The sequence below is a fragment of the Notolepis coatsorum genome (genome assembly GCF_963971535.1).
Source record: "Notolepis coatsorum genome assembly, chromosome: 1".
NCBI lineage: Eukaryota > Metazoa > Chordata > Actinopteri > Aulopiformes > Paralepididae > Notolepis > Notolepis coatsorum.
The window spans coordinates 13,664,231-13,685,373 of record NC_140165.1 but is presented as its reverse complement, the minus strand read 5'-3'; the positions used below and the strand labels follow the sequence as shown (position 1 = coordinate 13,685,373).

At 46.6% G+C, this 21,143-nt stretch overlaps 3 protein-coding genes across 3 annotated transcripts; all 3 read left to right on the top strand.

The window, feature by feature from the left end:
* Window positions 1-7,486: 7,486 nt before the first annotated feature.
* On the top strand, window positions 7,487-7,798 carry LOC311223106 (histone H4; the record flags this gene model as incomplete). The annotated part of the gene is made up of 1 exon (XM_084307851.1): window positions 7,487-7,798. The coding sequence occupies one exon, from the start codon at window positions 7,487-7,489 to the stop codon at window positions 7,796-7,798; it is 312 nt and encodes a 103-aa protein (XP_084163977.1).
* A 1,119-nt stretch (window positions 7,799-8,917) lies between these two features.
* Window positions 8,918-9,301, top strand: LOC311222928 (histone H2A-like; the record flags this gene model as incomplete). Its single annotated transcript, XM_084307595.1, has 1 exon — window positions 8,918-9,301. One exon carries the CDS (start codon window positions 8,918-8,920, stop codon window positions 9,299-9,301), a length of 384 nt encoding a protein of 127 aa, XP_084163721.1.
* Window positions 9,302-10,139: 838 nt separating this feature from the next.
* On the top strand, window positions 10,140-10,514 carry LOC311229398 (histone H2B-like; the record flags this gene model as incomplete). The annotated part of the gene is made up of 1 exon (XM_084315482.1): window positions 10,140-10,514. The coding sequence occupies one exon, from the start codon at window positions 10,140-10,142 to the stop codon at window positions 10,512-10,514; it is 375 nt and encodes a 124-aa protein (XP_084171608.1).
* Window positions 10,515-21,143: the final 10,629 nt, after the last annotated feature.

The following is a 21,143-nucleotide window of genomic DNA, read 5'->3' as shown; positions in this document are numbered from 1 at the left end:
GTATTTAACATTCATTCAGTTGCTATTTTACAGATATTTATTATTTTTGGAGCATCAATGTAGTTCCAGTTGGTTGTGTAGAGGCTGTGGCAGGTTTCCGTGTTAGTATAATACTCTGAAGTGGAGCCAGGCAAGGGAAATACATTATTCAGAGCACAATTTTACAATGAGCTGTAACTCTGTGATGATGATTCCTCTTCATCACGACTTTAAACAACTTTATTGATTAGTAATTTTAAAATTAAAGATATAAAGGAAAAAGGGAGATTGGGAGAGTTGAATAAATAAATCATGAAGTTCTTGTTTTGTTCTTGTTCTTGTATGTCATAAATGTCTGGATGTAACAGTACTGTATATCTGTATGTCGTGTATGTCATAAATGTCACTATGAATTGAAAATGGGGGACCCTGATGTAAACAAGAAGAAAGTCTTTCTCTGGTCTGCATCCCCTTAACAATTGTGTGTTTTGAGCCATACTGTATTGTACCCATTCTGCAATCTGTATCTAAATCTAAAGTAATCGTTTCCATATTTGTTAAACAGAGATTGGTGTGTTGCATCAGTGAGGATTATCAACTGATTTTTAATGCAAATCTCCTTCCCAGGACAACCATTCTTTCTTTGACTGTTCTCAGCCCAGTTGACTGGTGAACATTATTGTATATTTATATAGCCTGTCTTTTTTTATAGCTAGATTCTGTATTATTTGGATTTTTTTTTACGTGTGAATTTGCCACATTGCTCCAGGTGGGGGTAGAATAGTCAGTGGTTTTAAGTAGCTTTCATATTCTGTTATCATATTTTTTTTTATTCAGCACAAAATCAAAACAGTACAGATATGCAGATATACTTTACATCACGTTCTCAATTAACATCATGTCTGTACCGTATCATTAAGAGACAGCTATGCTTGGGGAAGGGGCGTGGGGGACACACAAAAATCAATAATAAAATAAATAAATAAACAGGTAAACCAGAATATACTACATGTCAACCTCTCTTCTCTGGGTGTAGTACAGTAGTAGTAAACATTTTCTTATACCAGAGCTTTGGTTGTATCACCATCATTGCATTATAAAACTAACTTTTCATTTTCCATCACTGACCCTTCTTATCTATCTAGGTCGTCCTCGGACGGGCCCTCCATCGGTGCTTCCAGTCATCCCGATCTTCCATGCATCTGGCTAGCTCGCCGGTGCTTTCTGTTCCCACATCTCTCCTGAGTATGTCCATGTAGGTTAATGTGGGACGTCCTAGTGATCGATGCCCGTGTGTTGGTTCCCACAGCACAAGTTTGCTGGTTGGCATCTCATGATGTCTCTGGCAGTGACCTGCCAGCCTCATTCTCCTGACTGCCACTTTCTCGCTCACCCTTAGCACCCCCCCATACAAGTTTGCATTAGTGACATGCTCATCCCTGTTGATGTTGAGCACCACACGCATCATTCTGGTGTAGCACCCATCCAAGGACTTCTGCAGGGTGGGCTTCAAGGTCCAGCATTCACTGCCATACAAAAGGACAGACTCAACTGTTGCATGAAAGAAGTTAAAAGCATGTAAATGCATGCAGTTAGGATTGCATCCTTTTTCCCGTTCATATATTTTTTCTATTCAGCACAAAATCAAGACAGTACAGATATGCAGATATATTTTACAACTAGTTCTCAATTAACATCCTATATGTACCGTGTCATTAAGAGACAGCTATGCTTGGGGAAGGGGCGTACAAATAAATACATTAATAAATAAAAAAATATAAAAAAAAAACAGCTTTCATATTCCATCACTGTGCCTCCTTCTGCAGAACACTTTCAGGTGGTTTAGCCGCCTTATTGCCTTGTTCCAGACAGGTTCGGCTGGGATTAATATAGACGCGGGCTAGACATGTTGTGTAAATGTTGGGGCCATGAAGACAAACTTGCAGAGGAACCCTATTGGCCAAACCTCAAACCCTCCCCCCACACTTTGTCTCGGCGCTCGTTGGCCTCAACAACGTCCTCAGAGACGCTTGAAATACGCATGGTTTGGCCAACTGAGACATTGGGTGAGCTCTCGGCAAGGGTTCCATGCGGTCGTTGGCGCGTCTCGGTGGAGTCGGAAGTCTCGCGATAGCAGGTTGACAGGAGGACAGCAGTGTGACAGCTGGTAAACAGCTGGGTGACAGCTGGCTCAGGCCTGAGCTAGCTGAGTGGAGGCGGGCAAGTTTCGCTGTTGGGGGTTAAATAAACTGAGGTTTTTCGAAGGTACAACACTGGCAACTGGAGTGGAGATGGCGGGGAGCTCTGGTGGGGATTCGGATGCTGACTTAGAGTTTCAGCGGAGGCTGGAGAGTGGGGGGAAACGGGCTTTCCCAAATCGAAGGGAGACCTCGGGTGGTAGGGGTGGGGAGGGGCGTGGGGCGAAAGCACCGAGAGTAGAGGTGGAAGTGGAGTTTAAGGTGATGTTGAAAATGAAACAAGGGGATCAGTCGTTACCTAGTCCTGTTAAAATGTCTAAAATTTTGGAGAATGAGATTGGGGTGCTTAATTCTGCCAAGTGGTTGAGTGACGACAGAATACTGGTTTTTTGTAAGGACCAGAGGCAGCAAAATAAAGCACTGAAGAGTAGAACGCTAGGGGGGCATGAAGTAGAGTCAGCGAGTATTCCGCGTAATTTTCGGAATAGGGGGGTTATTGCTAGTGTTCCGTTGTCAGTAACGATGGCTGAGTTACAGGAAAATGTAAGGGGGGGAGAGATAGTAATGTGCAACAGGCTGCAGCGAAGTAAGGATGGTCGTAAGGAGGACAGTTTGTCTGTACTGGTAGAGTTCGACGGGGGGTCCTTGCCAGAGAGGATTCGATTGGGGTATATGAGTTTCCCGGTGCGCGCGTTTGTGCCTCGTCCGCTACGATGTTTTAAGTGCCAGAGAATCGGGCATGTTGCGGCTGTGTGTAGGGCAAAGCAGCGGTGTGTGAGGTGCGGGGAGGAACATGGATATGAGGAGTGCAACAATGGGGGGAATTTGAAGTGTTGTAATTGTGGGGGGGCTCATAGTGCTGCGTTCGGGGGTTGTAAAGTACAGAAGCAGGCTCAGGAGGTACTGAGGATTAGGGCAGTCCACAATGTGTCGTATGCTGAAGCAGTGAAGTTGGTGCCTAGGGAGCAGGGGCCGGTGGGAGAGGTGATGGAGGTGGGGGCTGGTGGCGGTGCTTCAGGGGGTGGGGTTATTCAGTGTAACCATAAGTGTGCGGTTGTGGCTCCTGATATGTTGCTGGTGAATAAGTTGGATTTGGTGGCTTTTGTGGCGGCTGTCGTCAATTGCACGGCTCAGGCTGATAGTAGGGGGAAGAAGATGGGCATGGTATTGGAAATGGCAGTGAGATATTTGGGTGTCACGGGCATTTCAGTGGAGGACCTGCATGAAAGACTGAATGTACAGGCCGGGGCAAGGTTGTCACAGCAGGGAGGTGAATAGCATCGGTTCCTTTCTAGTCCTTCACTGGAATGCGCGTAGCCTGATATCCAATGGGCAGGAGTTCAAAAAGTTTCTGGTAGATGCACCTCAGCAGCCTATGGTGGTGTGTGTGCAGGAGACCTGGCTGAAGCCTCAATTGGATTTTGTATTGCCAGGGTATGTGTCAGTGAGACGGGATAGAAAGGAGGGTCTGGGGGGTGGGGGGTGTGCTACGTTTATAAGGGAGGGGGTTGGATATCGGGAGATACGGGTGGATGTTGAGGTTGAATGTGTAGTGGTGGAGGTGTATAGTGAGGTGGGGCCAGTGTGGGTGATTAATTTTTATAACCCGTGTCAACCGTTATCCATGGAAGGGCTTAGGGGGATAGTGGGGGTTGGGGGTAAACATATGATATGGTGTGGGGATTTTAATGCCCATAATTCATTGTGGGGGAGTAGGCGTACTGATAGGAATGGGGAAGTGGTGGAGGAGCTGATGGATGCTCTCTCTTTGGTATGTGTGAATGATGGACGGGGTACTAGAGTGGATATTCGGACGTCACAGTTATCTTGTTTAGATCTCACTCTGGTGTCTCAAGTGTTGGCTGTAGGATGTGAATGGGAGGTGTGGGAGGAGTCAACGGTAGGGAGTGACCATTTCCCGGTGTTTTGTACAGTGGTGGTAGGGGTGTATCAGAGGGAGGGTGTGAGGCCCCAAGCATGGTGTTTTGGGAAGGCAGATTGGGGTAAATTTAATGAATTGTGTGAGGATGGGCTGCAGGACTTTAATGTGGTGGGTACGGTGGATGAGTGTGTGGGTAGGTTGTGCAGTGTTATGTTGGGGGCTGCGTTACAGGCCATTCCTGTAAAGAAAGGTAGGGGTGGTAGGAAATCGGTTCCGTGGTGGTCGGAGGAATGTGATAGTGCTGTTAGGGAAAGAAATCGGGCCTTTAAGGTGTTGAGAAAAAATCTGACCATGCAGGCAGTTATAGAGTATCAGAGAAAGAGGGCAGTGGTGAGGAGGGTTATAAAGCAGGCTAAGCGGGCGGCGTGGCGTGGGTTTTGCTCTACGTTTGGTAGGGAGACTCAGCTGAGGGATGTGTGGAACATTTTAAAGAAGATGAGAGGGGGGGGTTCAATGCGTCAGATCCCTGTTTTGATGGATGGGGGTGTGGTGGCCAAATCTGACAGTGAGAAAGCGGAAGTATTGGCTCGCTCGTTGGCTGATGTGCATAATGGGGTGAATTTAAGTGATGAGTGTTTGCAGCGTCGGAGGGAGATGTTAGGTGCAAACAAGGGGTTGTGGGATAGGAAGGAGATGTGTGGGAGTGTAGTTGATATGGATTTTACTATGTTTGAATTTAATGCCGCTATTGGTAGGGCTGGAAATACATCCCCGGGGGAGGACTTAATATGTTATGAAATGCTAAGGCATGTTTCAGGACAAGTGCTGTTGTCGGTGTTAAGTGTTTTTAATAAGGTTTGGGCTGAGGGATGTGTCCCGGGGGTGTGGAAGAGGGCAGTAATAGTTCCGATAGTGAAGCCTGGGAAGGTCCCTACTAGTGCCTCTAGTTATAGGCCTATTGCGCTGACTTCCAATTTGTGTAAATTGATGGAGAGGATGGTGGTGGGGAGGCTTACTTACCTTTTGGAAGGGAGGGGCCTGCTGTCGCCGGTCCAGAGTGGTTTTAGGAGGGGACGTTCTACTTTGGATGCATTGGTGAGGCTGGAGACTGACATTAAGAAGGCTCAGGTGATGCAAGAGGTGTTGGTGGCAGTGTTCTTTGATATTGAGAAGGCATATGATACGTTGTGGAGGGAGGGATTGTTGTTGAAGTTGGATAGATTGGGGGTGGGGGGGAGGTTGTATAATTGGATTAGGTCCTTTCTGAGTGGCCGTTCGATTCAGGTTCGGGTAGGGGTGGAGCTGTCGGCAGCATATGTGGTGGAGAATGGTACTCCGCAGGGTAGTGTTATAAGTCCTCTTTTGTTTAATGTAATGATTAATGATGTTTTTGCGAATGTGGATAAGAATGTGGAAGTGGCACTTTATGCTGACGATGGGGCAATCTGGGGGCGGGGGCGGAACCTGTCGCATGTCATTAGGAAGGTCCAGGGGGCTATCTTGGTGGTGGAGGAGTGGTCAAAGGAGTGGGGTCTCCGGTTTTCCGTGGCGAAGACCAAATGTGTGCATTTTTCAAAGAGACGTGTGGGTGGGGATGGGGGGCTGTTTTTGTATGGTCAGCCAGTGGAAAGGGTAGGGGTTTTTAAGTATTTGGGGCTATGGTTTGACTCAAGGCTAACGTGGAGTGTGCACATAGGCCAGGTGGTGGAGAAATGTAAGCGGGTGTTTAATGTGATGAGGTGTCTTTCGGGGTTTGAATGGGGGTCTGATAGGTCCTCCATGTTGGCTATATATTGTGCGCTGGTTAGGTCGGCATTGGATTATGGCTGCATGGTGTATAGCTCAGCGGCACCGACCACACTGAAACGATTGGACGTAATACAAGCGAGGGCCTTGAGGCTGTGTTGTGGGGCTTTTAGGTCTACGCCGGTGTGTGCACTTCTGGTTGAGGTGGGGGAGTTGCCGTTAGGGTTAAGGAGGGACAAACTATCGTTGTCCTATTGGGTGACACTGAAAGGGCATTTGGATAGTCATTTGACTGTAGCTGTCCTGAGAGAATGTTGGGAATATGCTGTGAAGCCAGGTTGGGGATTTGGGTGGACGGTGAATGGGAAGGCGAGGGAGTTTGGTATGGATAAAATTGTGTTTGGGCCGACCATAGTGGTGCCTCAGGTCCCACCGTGGCTTTTTCTGACACCTGAGGTGGACTTGGGGCTGATGGAGAGTAGGAAAGGGGCAGGGATTGGTAATGTTGGTGTGTGGGTGGATGATTATGTGGGTCGGCAGTTTTGGGAGTTTATCCCTGTGTTTACGGATGGGGCCAAGGATCCGGTTACAGGTCGGGTGGGGTCGGGCGTGTATGTGCCAGTGTTTGGGGTTAGGTTGTCCAAGAGGTTGACTGATAACCTGTCTGTTTTTACTGCAGAGATGGTGGCCATAATCATGGCCTTGCAGTGGGTTGAGGAGGTTAGGCCGGATAGGGTGGTCGTATGTTCGGACTCTGCGTCTGCCCTGCAGGGTTTGTCCGGCCCTGTGTCATGTAGGGAGGACCTGGTTACTGAAGTACATATAGCGGTTTATAGGCTGGATAGGATGGGTGTTAGGGTCAGGTTTTGTTGGGTGCCGGCACATATGGGGGTGAGGGGAAATGAAGTGGCTGATGGATTGGCGAAACGGGCGCTTGGGATGGTGGGGGGGGAGCTAGTTGTGCCGTTGGGTAAAGGGGAGGCGAAAGCCCTCATCAGGGCCGCAACTGCGGTGGAGTGGCAAAGGCAGTGGGATAGGGAGGTGAGGGGGCGGCATCTGTATGCGAGTCAAGCCTCTGTGTTCAGGTCGACGGTGGGGGGGCTGGATAGGAGGAGAGAGGTTGTGTGGGCCAGATTGAGGTTGGGGCACTCGGGGCTTAATTCCTCGTTATTTAGGGTGGGGAGGCATGAGACTGGGGGTTGTCCTGCTTGTGGGGAGCTGGAAACAGTTGAACATGTGATGCTTCATTGTGTTCGGTATGAGAGGGAGAGGGGGATCTTGCGGGATCAGGTGAGGGAGAGGGGGGGTGCAGAGTTTACGTTGGGCAGATTGTTGAGGGATGAGGTGGGCAGTAAAGTGGTGCGGGATTTGGTTTTGGGGTTTGTGTTTTCAATTGGTTTGGGGGGTAGGATTTGATTTGAATTATATTTAATTAAAAATTGTTTGGTTATTGTTGTTTTCCTTTCTTTATCGGGTTCTAGCTTGATCTGCTCCAGTTGCTGGGTTGTACAGTAGGTGGCGGTATGCGCCATCAAATCCCAAAAGAAGGAGGAAGAGGATATGGTTGAAATGGATTGTTCAGTATGTGGCGGCATGCGCCTTTGGTGGTTGCGATCTGCCATTAAACCATTGAAGAAGAAGAAGAAGAACTGAGACATTGGACCATCATCTATTCGTGAACATGTCTGGTCGCGGAAAGGGAGGAAAGGGACTGGGAAAAGGAGGCGCTAAGCGTCACCGCAAAGTGCTCCGTGATAACATCCAGGGAATCACCAAACCCGCCATCCGCCGTCTGGCTCGCCGTGGTGGAGTGAAGCGTATCTCGGGTCTGATCTACGAGGAGACCCGCGGTGTGTTGAAGGTCTTCCTGGAGAACGTGATCCGTGATGCCGTCACCTACACCGAGCACGCCAAGAGGAAGACTGTGACCGCAATGGATGTGGTCTATGCTCTGAAGAGACAGGGACGCACTCTGTACGGCTTCGGCGGCTAGACTTCTATTCAACCAACTATCCTAACACCCAAAGGCTCTTTTCAGAGCCGCCCACTTAGTCACCGAATGAGTCAATTATACGTTGTTAAAGTTAATTACATTACATTTATTGTAATATGTAAACGTCAATCCAGTCTTGATAACATTTTGAACAGACTGAAATAACATGCCTTACCGTCTTAAATTACTACACAAATTAGGAACGTTGATTTGTTTAGCCAAATTGGGATTTTCTTTCAATGGCACAAAGTAAGACTAGTTCTAATGCAAGTGGTACTTTTAAACAAAGCATCCATTCCACTCAAATGAAGACTTGGCGTTGGGTTATTAACTTATTATCTAGTTCCTTCCGTAATCTAATTGCTTTTGCTAAAAATCATTTTGAGTTATTAGCTCTTGGTGTGCTCCATAATATTAACATAATTCTGGTGTTGTGTTTAATGCGAGACATGTAATCTGCATACTCTTTTATCGTGACACTAAGTGCCCCCTTGACTCGACATACATGCATTTTTAAATAGTTTGGGTGCATTTATAGCAAATAAAATTGACAATATGTGATTTTGAAATTTGGTATATAGAAAGTATCTGCATTTCGTCACTTTTTATTTGTTTAATACAACATGTTATGTCAGCCCACAATTATGACGGTTTGTCCAACAGGCAGAGTGCTGATCCAATAATGAGAATAGGTCGAAAAACATCTCTCCTCCTTCTGCTATAAAGGCATCATAACAGGCCTGGTATTATGTTAGATGTTATAAGACATTCCAATAAGCTTGTCTATGAGGTTATTATTCATAGTATAGTATAGTGACATGGTTCTATATTGTCGGCTCTGTGGGGCGCGCCTTATACGCTGATATAACAATATCCACGTTGTTATTATAATTTCCTTCACCGCCTACATTTGCGTGTATGATTGGTGGAGAGATCGTATGAAAAGTTCGCCAACTATGTAAACCAAACCCTATTATCTCTGTCAGTCCTTCTCTGATTGGGTGATGATGCACGGAGCCATATTTGACCAATAAGCACGAACCTTAGTGAGGATATAAAGACGGCTCTTCGGTGTGTTTACCACATTATTCTGTGTTCATCTCTAGAATAAACTGAAGCATGTCTGGAAGAGGTAAGACAGGAGGAAAGGTGAAGGCTAAGTCCAAGACCCGCTCCTCTCGCGCCGGGCTTCAGTTCCCCGTGGGTCGTGTCCACAGACTGCTGCGTAAAGGCAACTATGCGCATCGTGTTGGAGCCGGTGCCCCGGTTTATCTGGCGGCTGTGCTGGAATATCTGACCGCTGAGATCCTGGAGTTGGCTGGAAACGCTGCCCGTGACAACAAGAAGAGTCGTATCATCCCCCGTCATCTGCAGCTGGCCGTGCGTAACGACGAGGAGCTCAACAGACTGCTGGGAGGAGTGACCATCGCTCAGGGTGGTGTGCTGCCCAACATCCAGGCTGTCCTTCTGCCCAAGAAGACCGAGAAGGCTGCCAAGAAGTAAATTATTTAGCCTCTTCGACAAACTCCACAAAGGCTCTTTTCAGAGCCACCCACCTCTTCTTGAAGATGCAATAATTCCGTTTGTCCAAATACAATTTGGTTGTGTAACTTACGTTGTTGTCTCGCTACCTCGGACATAAATGTAAGACTATAAACACGTAATGCATAACATTTGACCGTGTCCACTAATGGTTACACTTGTACAGTGCTGTTTAGAAGTAATGTTTAATGTGTTTGTCTGCAGTGTTTTTGTGCCTGTTTTTGAAGGCTTAACTATATAATATAAAATTATAAATGCGGTCAAGTGATGATTAATTTTGACTGAAAAAAAACGATATGGGTAGTAAGTCATACTGGACAGCGATATAAATAGTAAGGGTTATATATAGATTACATCAAATTAATCAACTTACAAAAAATTATGCCAAATACATGTAAAAAGGAGTATATGCAGGTATGTACAGACGTGTATATGTATGAATGTGTGTGTCTGTATATATATATATATTGTAAGTCAAAGCAGTGACAGCAGTGACAGATGTCACCCAGAGAGCTAAATTTAATGTGCACAAAATCATTGTCTTGGAAAAATGCAGTTTCATGTCTATTATTGTTTGGCTTAATATCAAGTGTGGCTATGGAGTTTTGCTAAAATAATAATTGGGTTATCATGGCTTTGCGCGCAAATAGTTTCCTGTGAGCGGGAAATGTGCGACAAAGCCTCTCAACCAATCGTATACAAGAAGCCAGGCAGCTGTATTTGCATAATTTGGCCTATAAAGAGGCAGCAGTGCGCTTCTGTTTCCACATTCATTGCTGTTTAGTCCCGACTGATCATCATGCCTGAGCCAGCCAAGCCAGCGCCCAAGAAGGGCTCCAAGAAAGCCGTCACCAAGACAACCGCCAAGGGGGGCAAGAAGCGCAGAAAGTCCAGGAAGGAGAGTTATGCCATTTATATTTACAAGGTCCTGAAGCAGGTCCATCCTGACACCGGCGTTTCTTCCAAGGCCATGGGGATCATGAACTCCTTCGTTAACGACATCTTTGAGCGCATCGCCGGTGAAGCCTCTAAACTGGCTCTCTACAACAAGCGTAGGACCATCACTTCCAGGGAGATCCAGACCGCCGTCCGCCTGCTGCTCCCCGGTGAGTTGGCCAAGCACGCAGTGTCCGAGGGAACCAAGGCTGTGACCAAGTACACCAGCTCCAAGTAAACTTCCCTGTCCATCTAACCCGTATTCACCCAAAGGCTCTTTTCAGAGCCACCCACTTTGTTTTGAGAGAGTTATCCCAATGATCAACCATGCTCTGGTCACTAATGACTAAACGCATATCCCTTTATGCATTTGTTTTTCCTGGTTCCTGTCATTCACGAGTGGGGTGGGGGTGTAATTCTAAATTCTAAGTGTCAGCAATCGGCAAATAATCATCAGAGCTACCCACTCTATCCCAGTTCAGGTGACAAATAAATAAACACATTCCTTATGTATTCTGTTTTTCCTGGACCATTTCAAGCATGCTGCATATTGGGTTTTGCCACCAGATGGAGTAAGTGCTCTAGTAGGTGGAACAAGAGCCTCCAATATATTTTCAAATTGGAGAAGTTTGAAGTTAGGCTTAACTGATTTTGGAAGTGAAATTGAGGTTTTTGGTTAGGTTAAAGGTCAAGGGTTGAGTGTTAGGGTTAGATCCTGCTGCACAGACACCGGAAACGGAACATGGTTATAGGGTTTAGGCAGAGCCCTTTAATAAGAGTTACGACACGCTTTGATCTCGCCGACAGGATATCACGTGGCTCACGTAGCTACCGGTAGTTCCAATTTGACTTCCTGTCAACTTGATTTCAACGGTGCAGAACTAATTATATGGCTCTGCTACTACTGTTACAGCAATTTATGGTACTTATTAATACAATGTGCATTGATCACTGTTTCGATATATCATTTACATATCTGCTACTTTAATATTTACATTATATCACTAGGCGATGATGGCAATTTCGAACGTTAAATGCTAGCTGTGCTAGCTGACTTATTTTACATTAGCCATATCACCAGTTGTTACACAATCAAGCATCATTGTATTAATCAGCCCACATTATATGTGGGCTATTTATATTCAATATATATAATAGCATTTCAGGGGAGTGGCAGATAGACTTGTGCTTCTACACATCCTAATGCTATATAAGACATTCATACATGCACATGTGAAAATGCAGTGAATATCATATCAAGCTGTTTACTCTGCATTTCTTAGCATTTACATTTCATACTGTAACCATTGATACTACTCAATTAAGCCAAGAAAGAAGTTTGGTCAACAGTAGAAAAAATACAAGGCAAGCAATTGCATTCCACACATTTTTTATTATTATAGGCCTATAATATGTCCATGTAGAGGTCCAGTCTTCCAATCCTGTTGTTTGTAGTGCTAGGGCCTTTCTGTCACGACTGCTGCTCACCTCAGACTGGACACATGCACGTCATTATAGTGGTAATTTATCCTATAAAACAAAACAGGGAGATAGAGTTATGGAGTTGCTCATGCACTCTACAACAACACACATCTTGTGCATAATCTTTCTATGGCCATAAAAACAGATAATAAACTATTCTATTTTTGATACAATTTGACTCATCTGAATTTCTACAGTTTCACTGTTTGACTAATTTAAAATATTCCACAACAGGTTCAATGTGTCCGGGTTCTTTGCAACAAGTGCTGGCCTGAAATTCATGGTGGAGCAGGAACAACGACCTCCATCTTACCAGACAACAGCATGGCTCCTGGAATTAATGAAAACTTTATTTAACAGGTTGCAGAATGGGTACAATACAGTACGGCTCAATACACACAATTGTTAAAGGGATGCAGACCAGAGAAAGACGTTTGTCTTGTTTACATTTTTATTTTTAAAATTGAGCTCACCACCTACAAGGCTTTAAAGGGTGAAGCCCCAAGCTACATTGCTGAGCTTATAACCCCTTACTGCCCTAATAGGGCTCTCCGCTCCTCCGACCAAGGAGAGCTCGTCGCCGGGCTTCGTAGCACCCAAGCTATGGAATCAGCTACCTTATGAAATCAGGTCTGCTGTTAGTGTGCAGTCTTTTAAACAAGGTCTAAAAACCTTTTTATACAGTGAGGATTTTAATTGATCATGTATGTGGTATAACGTGTGTATGTGTGATTGTATTTTACTTCATTTATTTTTTGAAGTATTCTACAATCTTGTATGTGATGTAACATGTGTGGTTATTCTATTCTGATTAACCTTTTACTGCCTGTAAAGCACTTTGTGATTTTAATCTGGAAAAGCACTATATAAATAAAATGTACCTTACATCAGGGTCCCCCATTTTCAATTCATATTGACATTTATGACATACACAACATACATGACATTTATGGCATAGGGACATACAGGTATTTAGTACTGATACATTTGTGACATAAACGGTATTCAAATATACAGTACTGTTACCCATAGATCCTGACAGAGTATATACATATGATGGGGAGGGGACTGTACATTAGGAGGGGGTGGGTGGGAGACTGTACATTTCTACTAATAATATACAACCTACATATTGTTGTGGAAATATTATCATGTCATTATGGTTTTATCATTTTACAGACTGTTACACTAGGATCTGCGTAATGTGTGTGTGTCTCTTTAAAGGACACACAGAGTATTCTGTTATAAAGCCCAGCCATAACCCAAGGTTAGAGAATTCCCATTACACTGGTTAATGTGTGCATGTCTCTTTAACATCTTAGTCATAACAGAGTTGTTGTCTGTTTCTAGTTTCTGAGAAAACCATTCTGCTTACCTTAAGTCATCATATCTGATATATTGTTATGTCTGGCAACTGTGTATTTGACAGGCATGTGGACAGCGTTCTGGGTCAGTCCTCAGCCAAACGCTAATGGTGACATACCTGCCTCTGGCTCTGTGACTGCCCTTTCAACGTGGCCACATGGAAATTACGTTTCTATATTATTTAAATCACCTTTCTATTATTATCTGTAAATTACTTTCCTATTATTATTTGTTAATCACTTTTCTATTATTATTTGTTAAATAAACCTTATCATTATCAAACGTGACTCAGAATGATTAATGTAAACGGCTCATCGTTTGTCCATTAATAATTCCCATTACAGATGGCGACGAGAAGAATTATGGGGTATTTTTTTTAATTAGGTTAATATATATTTTAGAGCGATGGGGGTCGAGTTGGCCACGAGCCGAGGCGCTATGCGGGCAGGTTGAAAACTTGGGTTTCAGGGAAAGCGCTTTCTTCTTCTCAGTACTCCCCCGCATATGGGAAGGGAGTGAGGAACCGCCTGCTAGCGTCCGTTTGGCTGCCAACTACGGCTAGAATCCATGGGAGCGCGTGGGGGAGATATTCGGTGAGCTGGGCATTCTGTTTAGAAGCGGTTATTTATAAAATAGCCATTCTGTTTAAAAGCGGTTATCTGTAGAGTAGCCATTCTGTTTAAAAGCGTTTTTTGTTTCTATCTATAAAGTAATTATGCGAGTGGGGTATTGAATATAGGATAATGTGTGTAACCCCCCTGTGTTTCCTTGAGTACTCGGATTTAAGGGGTATGTTCTGGTAATTATCGAGAATTGCATGTGTAAGGTGTTGTTGTGGCTGATGGTTGTTTAACACAGCAAGAGACGATATTTCCAATTGTAACAAGTAGGTAATTTATTTAGGAAAAGAAGTTCTTAACAGCAAAAGCTATGGATCGAGCAGAGGATCACCACAGCTTGAACAAAAAACCCTCTAACTCCCAATCCCTCTGCCTGTCCCCTAAATCCCCTCTCAGTCCTGCCCCCCCATGACAGATATGATGACGTATCATATCATGTCAGATCTGACATGACGTACATTAAGATGATACGTAGATTTAACATCGGAGAGAGATAAGAACATTAAGAACATGAAGAGAGATAAACAAGATATGATGTACACACACGATATGATGTAAAACATTAAGAACATTGAAGAGAGAGTGAGATGTGTGTGTGTGTGTGTGTGTGTGTGTATGTGTGTGTGTGTCTGTGTGTGTGTGCGTCTGCGTACAGACGTATGTGTATTGTATGTGTGTATTGTGTCACAGGGAATGTGTGTGTGTGTGTGTGTGTCGGTGTGTATGTCTGTGCGACTGTGTGTGTCTGTGTGTGTGTGTGTGTGTGTCTGTGTGACTGTGTGTGTCTGTGTGTCTGTGTGTGTGTGCTGTGTCTGTGTGTGTGTGCTGTGTATGTGTGTGTCCGTGTGTCTGTGTGTGTGTGCTGTGTCTGTGTGTGTGTGCTGTGTATGTATGAAAGAGAGAAAAGAACAAGATATGAAAGCGATACGATGTACGAGATTACAAGCACACAACGTGCCGTACTGAAATGTCCATCTGTCCAAGTTGTTTTAAGAACGTCAGCCAGACCGTCTTTCAGCACTGCTAGTTGACCTATATTAAACTAGTCCACCCCATACACATTTTCCACAACATTCCCCCATTTGGGGCTATCCCTAGTCCCACCCAAATCATATAACCAAGAAAATGTGAACGTCTAACTAAACGAGAAACCATATTTATATAATAAAAGTTTAAATGGCTGATCTAAACAAGAAACCTAGCCATATAATACATTTTAAATGTCTAACTAAACAAGAAACCTTACTTCATTCACTGGACCCCTAACGGACCAACAAAGGCTGACTACCGTTCTCACAATAAACACAAAACCGCTCAAAACAAGAGTAATAATAAAACATCAAAAAAAATACCCCAATTTATAATCCTAACCTGACAGACAAATCCCCCCAACCTCCACCGCTTACCAAATGAGCCACAGTTCCGGCCGGAAACCGCGACTCTCATCAGGGAAAGGAGAAGTTGACCGTCAGAACTAAACATAGAACATCCCTCCCAAAAAAAAAAATGACATTGTCTCTTCCATAACATTGAGTCCCAGTGTCCATCGCTCAGCCCCCCTTCCATGCCCACGCCATAGTCTCCTCACCGTATTGCAAAAAGTCACATTTTGCCAATACAGCAACCACCACGCCACACCTCCAGTCCTCGTAGAAGCATGTCCCCATGCCTGGACGGGAGGCGCTGGTACCGACCTCACCACGTGTCCCCCCATCTTCGACGGGAGGTGCCCATCTTGCCCACTGCGTTAGCCCCCCCCTTTGTCCCTCCAGTCCCCAGAACCGATCCCCAGACCACTTCTTCTCAATGCTTCCTCAGGCTCAGAACCGACACTCTGCCGATGCCCCTTCCCATTCCGGTTTGACCAGGACCACGAGTAAAATAAACAAAAAATAATAATAAAAAAAATAAAAAATAATGCAATGATTTTCAATGGTTGCAATCTCTATGCCGAAGGATCATTAGAAAATCAGACTAAAATTCCTAGTTAAAGGAATAAACCAACAAAACTGCACTCAGACCATCCCCCGTCACTCTTAAAGGAAAGAACCAACAAAAAGAAAATGTCCCTACCTCACCATACCCCTAATCCTCTATCCCCTCGTCTCCCTCTAAGGCAGCATAAAGCTGAGGATATGGCCCGATTTGTGGCTCAATCTCTTTCTGTCCCACCATCAGCATTTGGCTCGTTACGTGTGAAGTTACCAGCCTACCCAAGAGAGGCATACCACAACAGAAAAGGAGAACCAATATCAACCCTGCCACCCCAATGGATATCCCCGTCTGCATCACTATGCTTCCCCACTGTCCCAATCTTTCCAACACCCCACTCCCCCACCATTCTTCATTCCGGCCAGAATTCCCCCTCAACTCCTCCCTCAAATCCTTCAGCTTAGCCATGGCCTCGGAGAACTTTCCCCCTGGCCCCACATTCGTCGGAATGAATGTGCAGCAGTACTGTCCAAACATGGAACAGACTCCACCCTTCTCCGCCATTAACCAGTTCAGAGCCTGTCTATTCTGCCACGCCACCGTACTGGTTGCGTGCATCTGGTCCCCCATTGCATCCAACGCCTCCTCGGTGTAGTTGAGATACCGCTGCTGATTGTAAAACAAATAGTTGATCCACCCGGTGTTCTTATTGACCGATATCCATGGCAGAATAGACTCAAACCCTGCCGCAATCTCATTCTTAGCCATGAACTCGGCTGGAATGCCCCTTGGCTGTCCTATGCTGTCCAGATACACCCTTGGGTCTGCCTTGTAGCTACGCTTCGTTCGAGAGATAGGAGACTCAGAAGGTCCTTCCGTCACTGATAATGGTAGGACCACCATTGGCATGATCGCCTGAACCCGGGCACATCTACCTGACCAATCTAAAGGAAGTGTATTCCTCAACCTCCTACCGCCGCAGAGCCAGTATTGGTCCGCCAGTGCCATATCCTGGACATGAAAAGGGCAAGCTACAGGCCGTGGGTTGGTATCCACTCCCTTTAACACGACCCCGTGTCCACACTTTCCTTCTTTCGTGCAGTTAGTCGTGATGCTCCAAATAGTAGTGCACCGCCCCTCTGCCACCTCCCCTACATCCCGGGTCCCCTCCTTTTGCAAGCACTCGAAATCCTTGGTCAGCCATAGTTTGACACCTCTGGGTATTGGCAACCCCGTCGCTACCCCTTGCACACGTACATCCACTTTCCTACAACGTTCCTGCATAGTGACATCCTTGAAATCCGTGACGTTTCCTGCCGCCTTAAAACGACTAGAGCCGAGAAACCCCAAACACTCTGCCTCGCACCAAGGGCGACTATTATGGGGCCCCTCCCATGCCTCTGCGTCCCTGTCACACTGAGCCCAACTGAACTTCGTGCCCTTCACCAGCAGCCTATCCGGACGTGCCTTGGAGCAGACATAACAATCCTCTATCTGATTCTGCGCGCTCGTGTACTGGACCCACTTAAACCACTCATTCCCTAAAGCCGCCCTATACATCGGGTCAGCCTCCGGGTCTTCCTCGTCATAGTCATAGTCGCCCCCATCTTGTTCCCCGGAAGGAAGCAAACCCCTCAACCTGGCCCAGAGTGAGCCCACTGAGTCCCTCAACGTTCCGGCTGTCCTCTGGAACATATCCTGTCCCCCCACCTCTTCCGACTCAGTGTCCTTGACCTCCCTTTTTCCCCTCACCCCTGTCCCCTGTGATTGGTTCGGGACAGGCTCAACCCTCCTATCTACCCCCACAACCCGATCCTCGTTAGTATAATGGTAAGTATCCCCGCCTGTAACGGGGGAATGGTCAAAATCAAAAACATGCCCTTGCGGTCCTACGGGAAACACCCCTTTTGGTTGTAGTCTTATCTTCTCCCCCCCTTCCTCGATGGAGGGAAGAGGGGGCCCCTGATTCTGAGCCTGGTCATGAAAGCCTGCTGGTACTTGAGCCTGAGCGGGACCCTGTGGGACTCCTACCCACTCAAACCCGTCATCCTCAAGGACGGGTCGACCGTGACGGTTCTCAATGACGTCGTTGTGCCCGGCCGACCGTCCGCACACTGCTGCCAACATCTGCGGGAGCATCAGCAGGCACTGCACCTTCCAGTTGCCGTCTCGGACCCTCCATGTCGGGTTCTGCATAACTGCGATCGATTGTATCCCCCAAGAGATCGCCGCTGGCCTTTATGCAGTGATTGAAGTGGAACCAGGTCGCTGATCCTTTGACTTGGACTGCCGTTCCAGTCGATCGGATCACCTCGTACGGGCCCTCTCTCCGGGGTGATGACCACTTTCTCTTGTGGACCTTTACGAAGACCAAGTCCCCAGGGATCAGTCTCGGTTTGGTGGCTTCCTTCTCCGCCTCCTTCACCCCCTTTTTCTCCTTTCTCTGCTCCTGTCGAAACACAGCTTCATGTATTTTAGTCACTTGCTGAAGATATTTTTTCAGATCTTGCTCAAAAATATCTAATGCCGGGCCCCTAGCCAGGTGTCTAAATGGCGGTGCTGGCATGCTGCGGCCTGTAAGCATTTCATGCGGTGTTAGCTGTGTTTGGCGGTTTACGCTGCTTCTAATAGCCATCAGAGCAAGTGGCAAAGCATCAATCCAGTTAAGCTTAGTTTGCATACAGATTTTCAACAGTTTGTTTTTAATGACCAGATTGGCCCTTTCCACCTTCCCCTGCGACCCGGGACTATAGACACAGGAAAGGCGCTGTCTTATACCTAATTTCTGCATCAGCCCTTTAACCACCTTGTCGATGAACTCGCGGCCATTATCGCTTTGTAATATCGTGGGAATTCCAAATCTCGGAATGACCTCGCGACACAGGAACTTGATCACTGTGTCCGCGTTCTTGTGTTTAGATGGAATGGCCTCAATCCAGCGACTAAAGCAGTCCTCTACTACCAGGAGGTATCGTTTGCCCTGCACTGGCGTTATCATGTCTGTATAGTCCATAATCAGATGTCTGAATGGTCCCTCAGGGAGGGGTGTGTAAGCCGCCACTGTCGGTACTCCTTTGCGCACATTGCCCTGTAAGCATGTTAAACACCTGGCTAGTGTAACGTCAATTTGTGCCTGAAGCTTTGGGGACCAAAATCCCATTTTCGTGATTCGTTTCAGGGTCTCTGCTCTTCCACAGTGATCAACCCCATGAGCCTCAGGTATCACTAAGGACAGAAGATCGATGGAGGCGACTATCAAACCGTTATGACTCCTCCACAGACCATCTGCCCCCCTTACAGCCCCCCTCTCCGTCCACGACTGTTTCTCGGCCTGCGTGGCTGAGTCCTGAAGATCACTCAAATTATCCTCAGTTACCTCAGTCGTCAGTTCGGCCGCAAACATCAGAACAGCCGTGGACGGCACCGCAGCCGCCGCCTTCGCGGCCTCGTCCGCCGCGTTGTTTCCCGTCGTCACAAAGGACAGGTCTTTTCTGTGTGCCTGGCACTTTACGATAGCAATGCTTTTGGGCAACTTTACAGCCTGAATAAGCGCCACAACCTGCTTGTGGTGAAGGATCGGTGAGCCGTCCGATTTCTTAAAGCCTCTTGCCTTCCAAATGGCCGCGAATAGGTGGCATACGCCATGCGCATACGCAGAGTCTGTAAAGATGTTAACCGTGCGATCTTTAGCTATTATGCATGCTTCTGTTAGTGCTATTAGTTCTGCAAGCTGGGCCGAACATGGTTGCATGCATTGTTCGGCCTTTCTTGTTAGTGTTTCTCCGTTAGGTTTGCACTGTACGACGGCGTATCCTGACCTTAAATTTTCCCCCTCCCGATAGCAGGACCCATCCACAAAAAGTGAGAGTTCTGCTATCGCGAGCGGGTCGACTCCCAAATCAGGACGGAGTTTCACGAAAGCCTGTACCTCCACCTCACACTCATGCGGTTGACCCTCGCTCGGGAGTGGTACCAGATCCGCCGGGTTACTGCCGTGGCATGTTTTTATCGTAACGTCCGAGTACTGCAGGAGCCTCATGTAAGCCTGTTGCCGTTGGCTGGTCAGAACAAATTTGCCTCTTTCAATCAAGTTTGCCAATTTGTGATGTGTCCAAATGCAAATGTCATATCCCATTGTCACGGCCGTTGCCTTCTCATACATCAAATGTGCTGCGGCCAGGGCCTGATAACAAGGTGGCAGACCCTGCTCTACCGGCGAAAGAGCTCTAGAGTAATATGCTATCGGTTGTTTTTTCCCACTCCCCCCCTGTGTTTGAGTCAGGACAGCTGTCGCATGCTGCGCTCTATGTGAGACGAATAGGTGGAAACACTTCTCATAATCCGGCAGCGCCAGGGCAGGGGCCTGTAACAACAGACGCTTAATGTTTATGAACGCGTCCTCCCCCTCCTCGGTCCATGTCAAGGGAGCGCGAAGCTTGTCTGTACCCGCCTCTTTTATCATCATCCTCAACGGCGCTGTCGCTATCGTATAGTCCTCCACCCACTCAGAGCTGTACCCAGTCATCCCTAAAAACGTCATCATCTGTCGGACCGTCAATGGCCTAGGTGCCTTGGATACAGCTTCGAGCTGCGTGGGTGAGATGCTTTTTATGCCCTTTTGAATGACGCGAGACAAGTACTCAACTTTTGGCTGGCAGTACTGCAGTTTTGAACGGGATGCCTTGTGGCCTCCCACGGCTAATCCACTCAAAACTTTGATGGAGTCCTCATGGCACTGCTGACGTGTATCCGAGCAGATTAGAATGTCATCTGCATACAGTAAAACCGTGCTGAGTAGTGTGTCGCACACTCCTTGCAAGTCTTCCTTGAGCGCCTTCGAGAAGTAATGCGGCGAGTGCGCGAACCCTTGTGGCAACCGGGTGTAAGAGTATTGTTTCCCCCTGTGGGTAAAAGCAAACAGATACTGAGACTCTTTTTCCAATGGAACACTGAAGAATGCCTGCGTGAGATCAATGACCGTATAGTACTGCGAGCTACTCAGGATGTTTGTCAGGAGGGTGTGTGGATTAGCGACTTCCGCCTCTGGTCCAGACACCACGTCGTTCACCGCCCTCAAATCGTGTACCAGTCTGTACCTAGCCCTGTCCGCCTTTAGCACTGGGTGGATAGGTGTATTACATCTGGATTTGAAAGGGACGAGCACTCCCCCCTTTAACAGTCCCTCAATCTGATGTGATATAGCTTCATCCGACTCTGGCTTCATTGTATACTGTCTGATAAAGGGTGGTCTACAACCCTTCTTTAACCTGACCTTCACTGGCTGTGCCGACAATATTAGACCCACATCTGTGTCGTGTTTTGACCACAACCGTTCCGGGGTGCGCGCCAACATGTCCTGTTCCAGCAAAGCATCCGCCTCTGGAATAACGCAAGGGTCTCCTGGTAATCTGATTACTTGCGGTTTTGCCAAAACTGAAAAGGAAATCATTATTTTTATGAAACTCCCA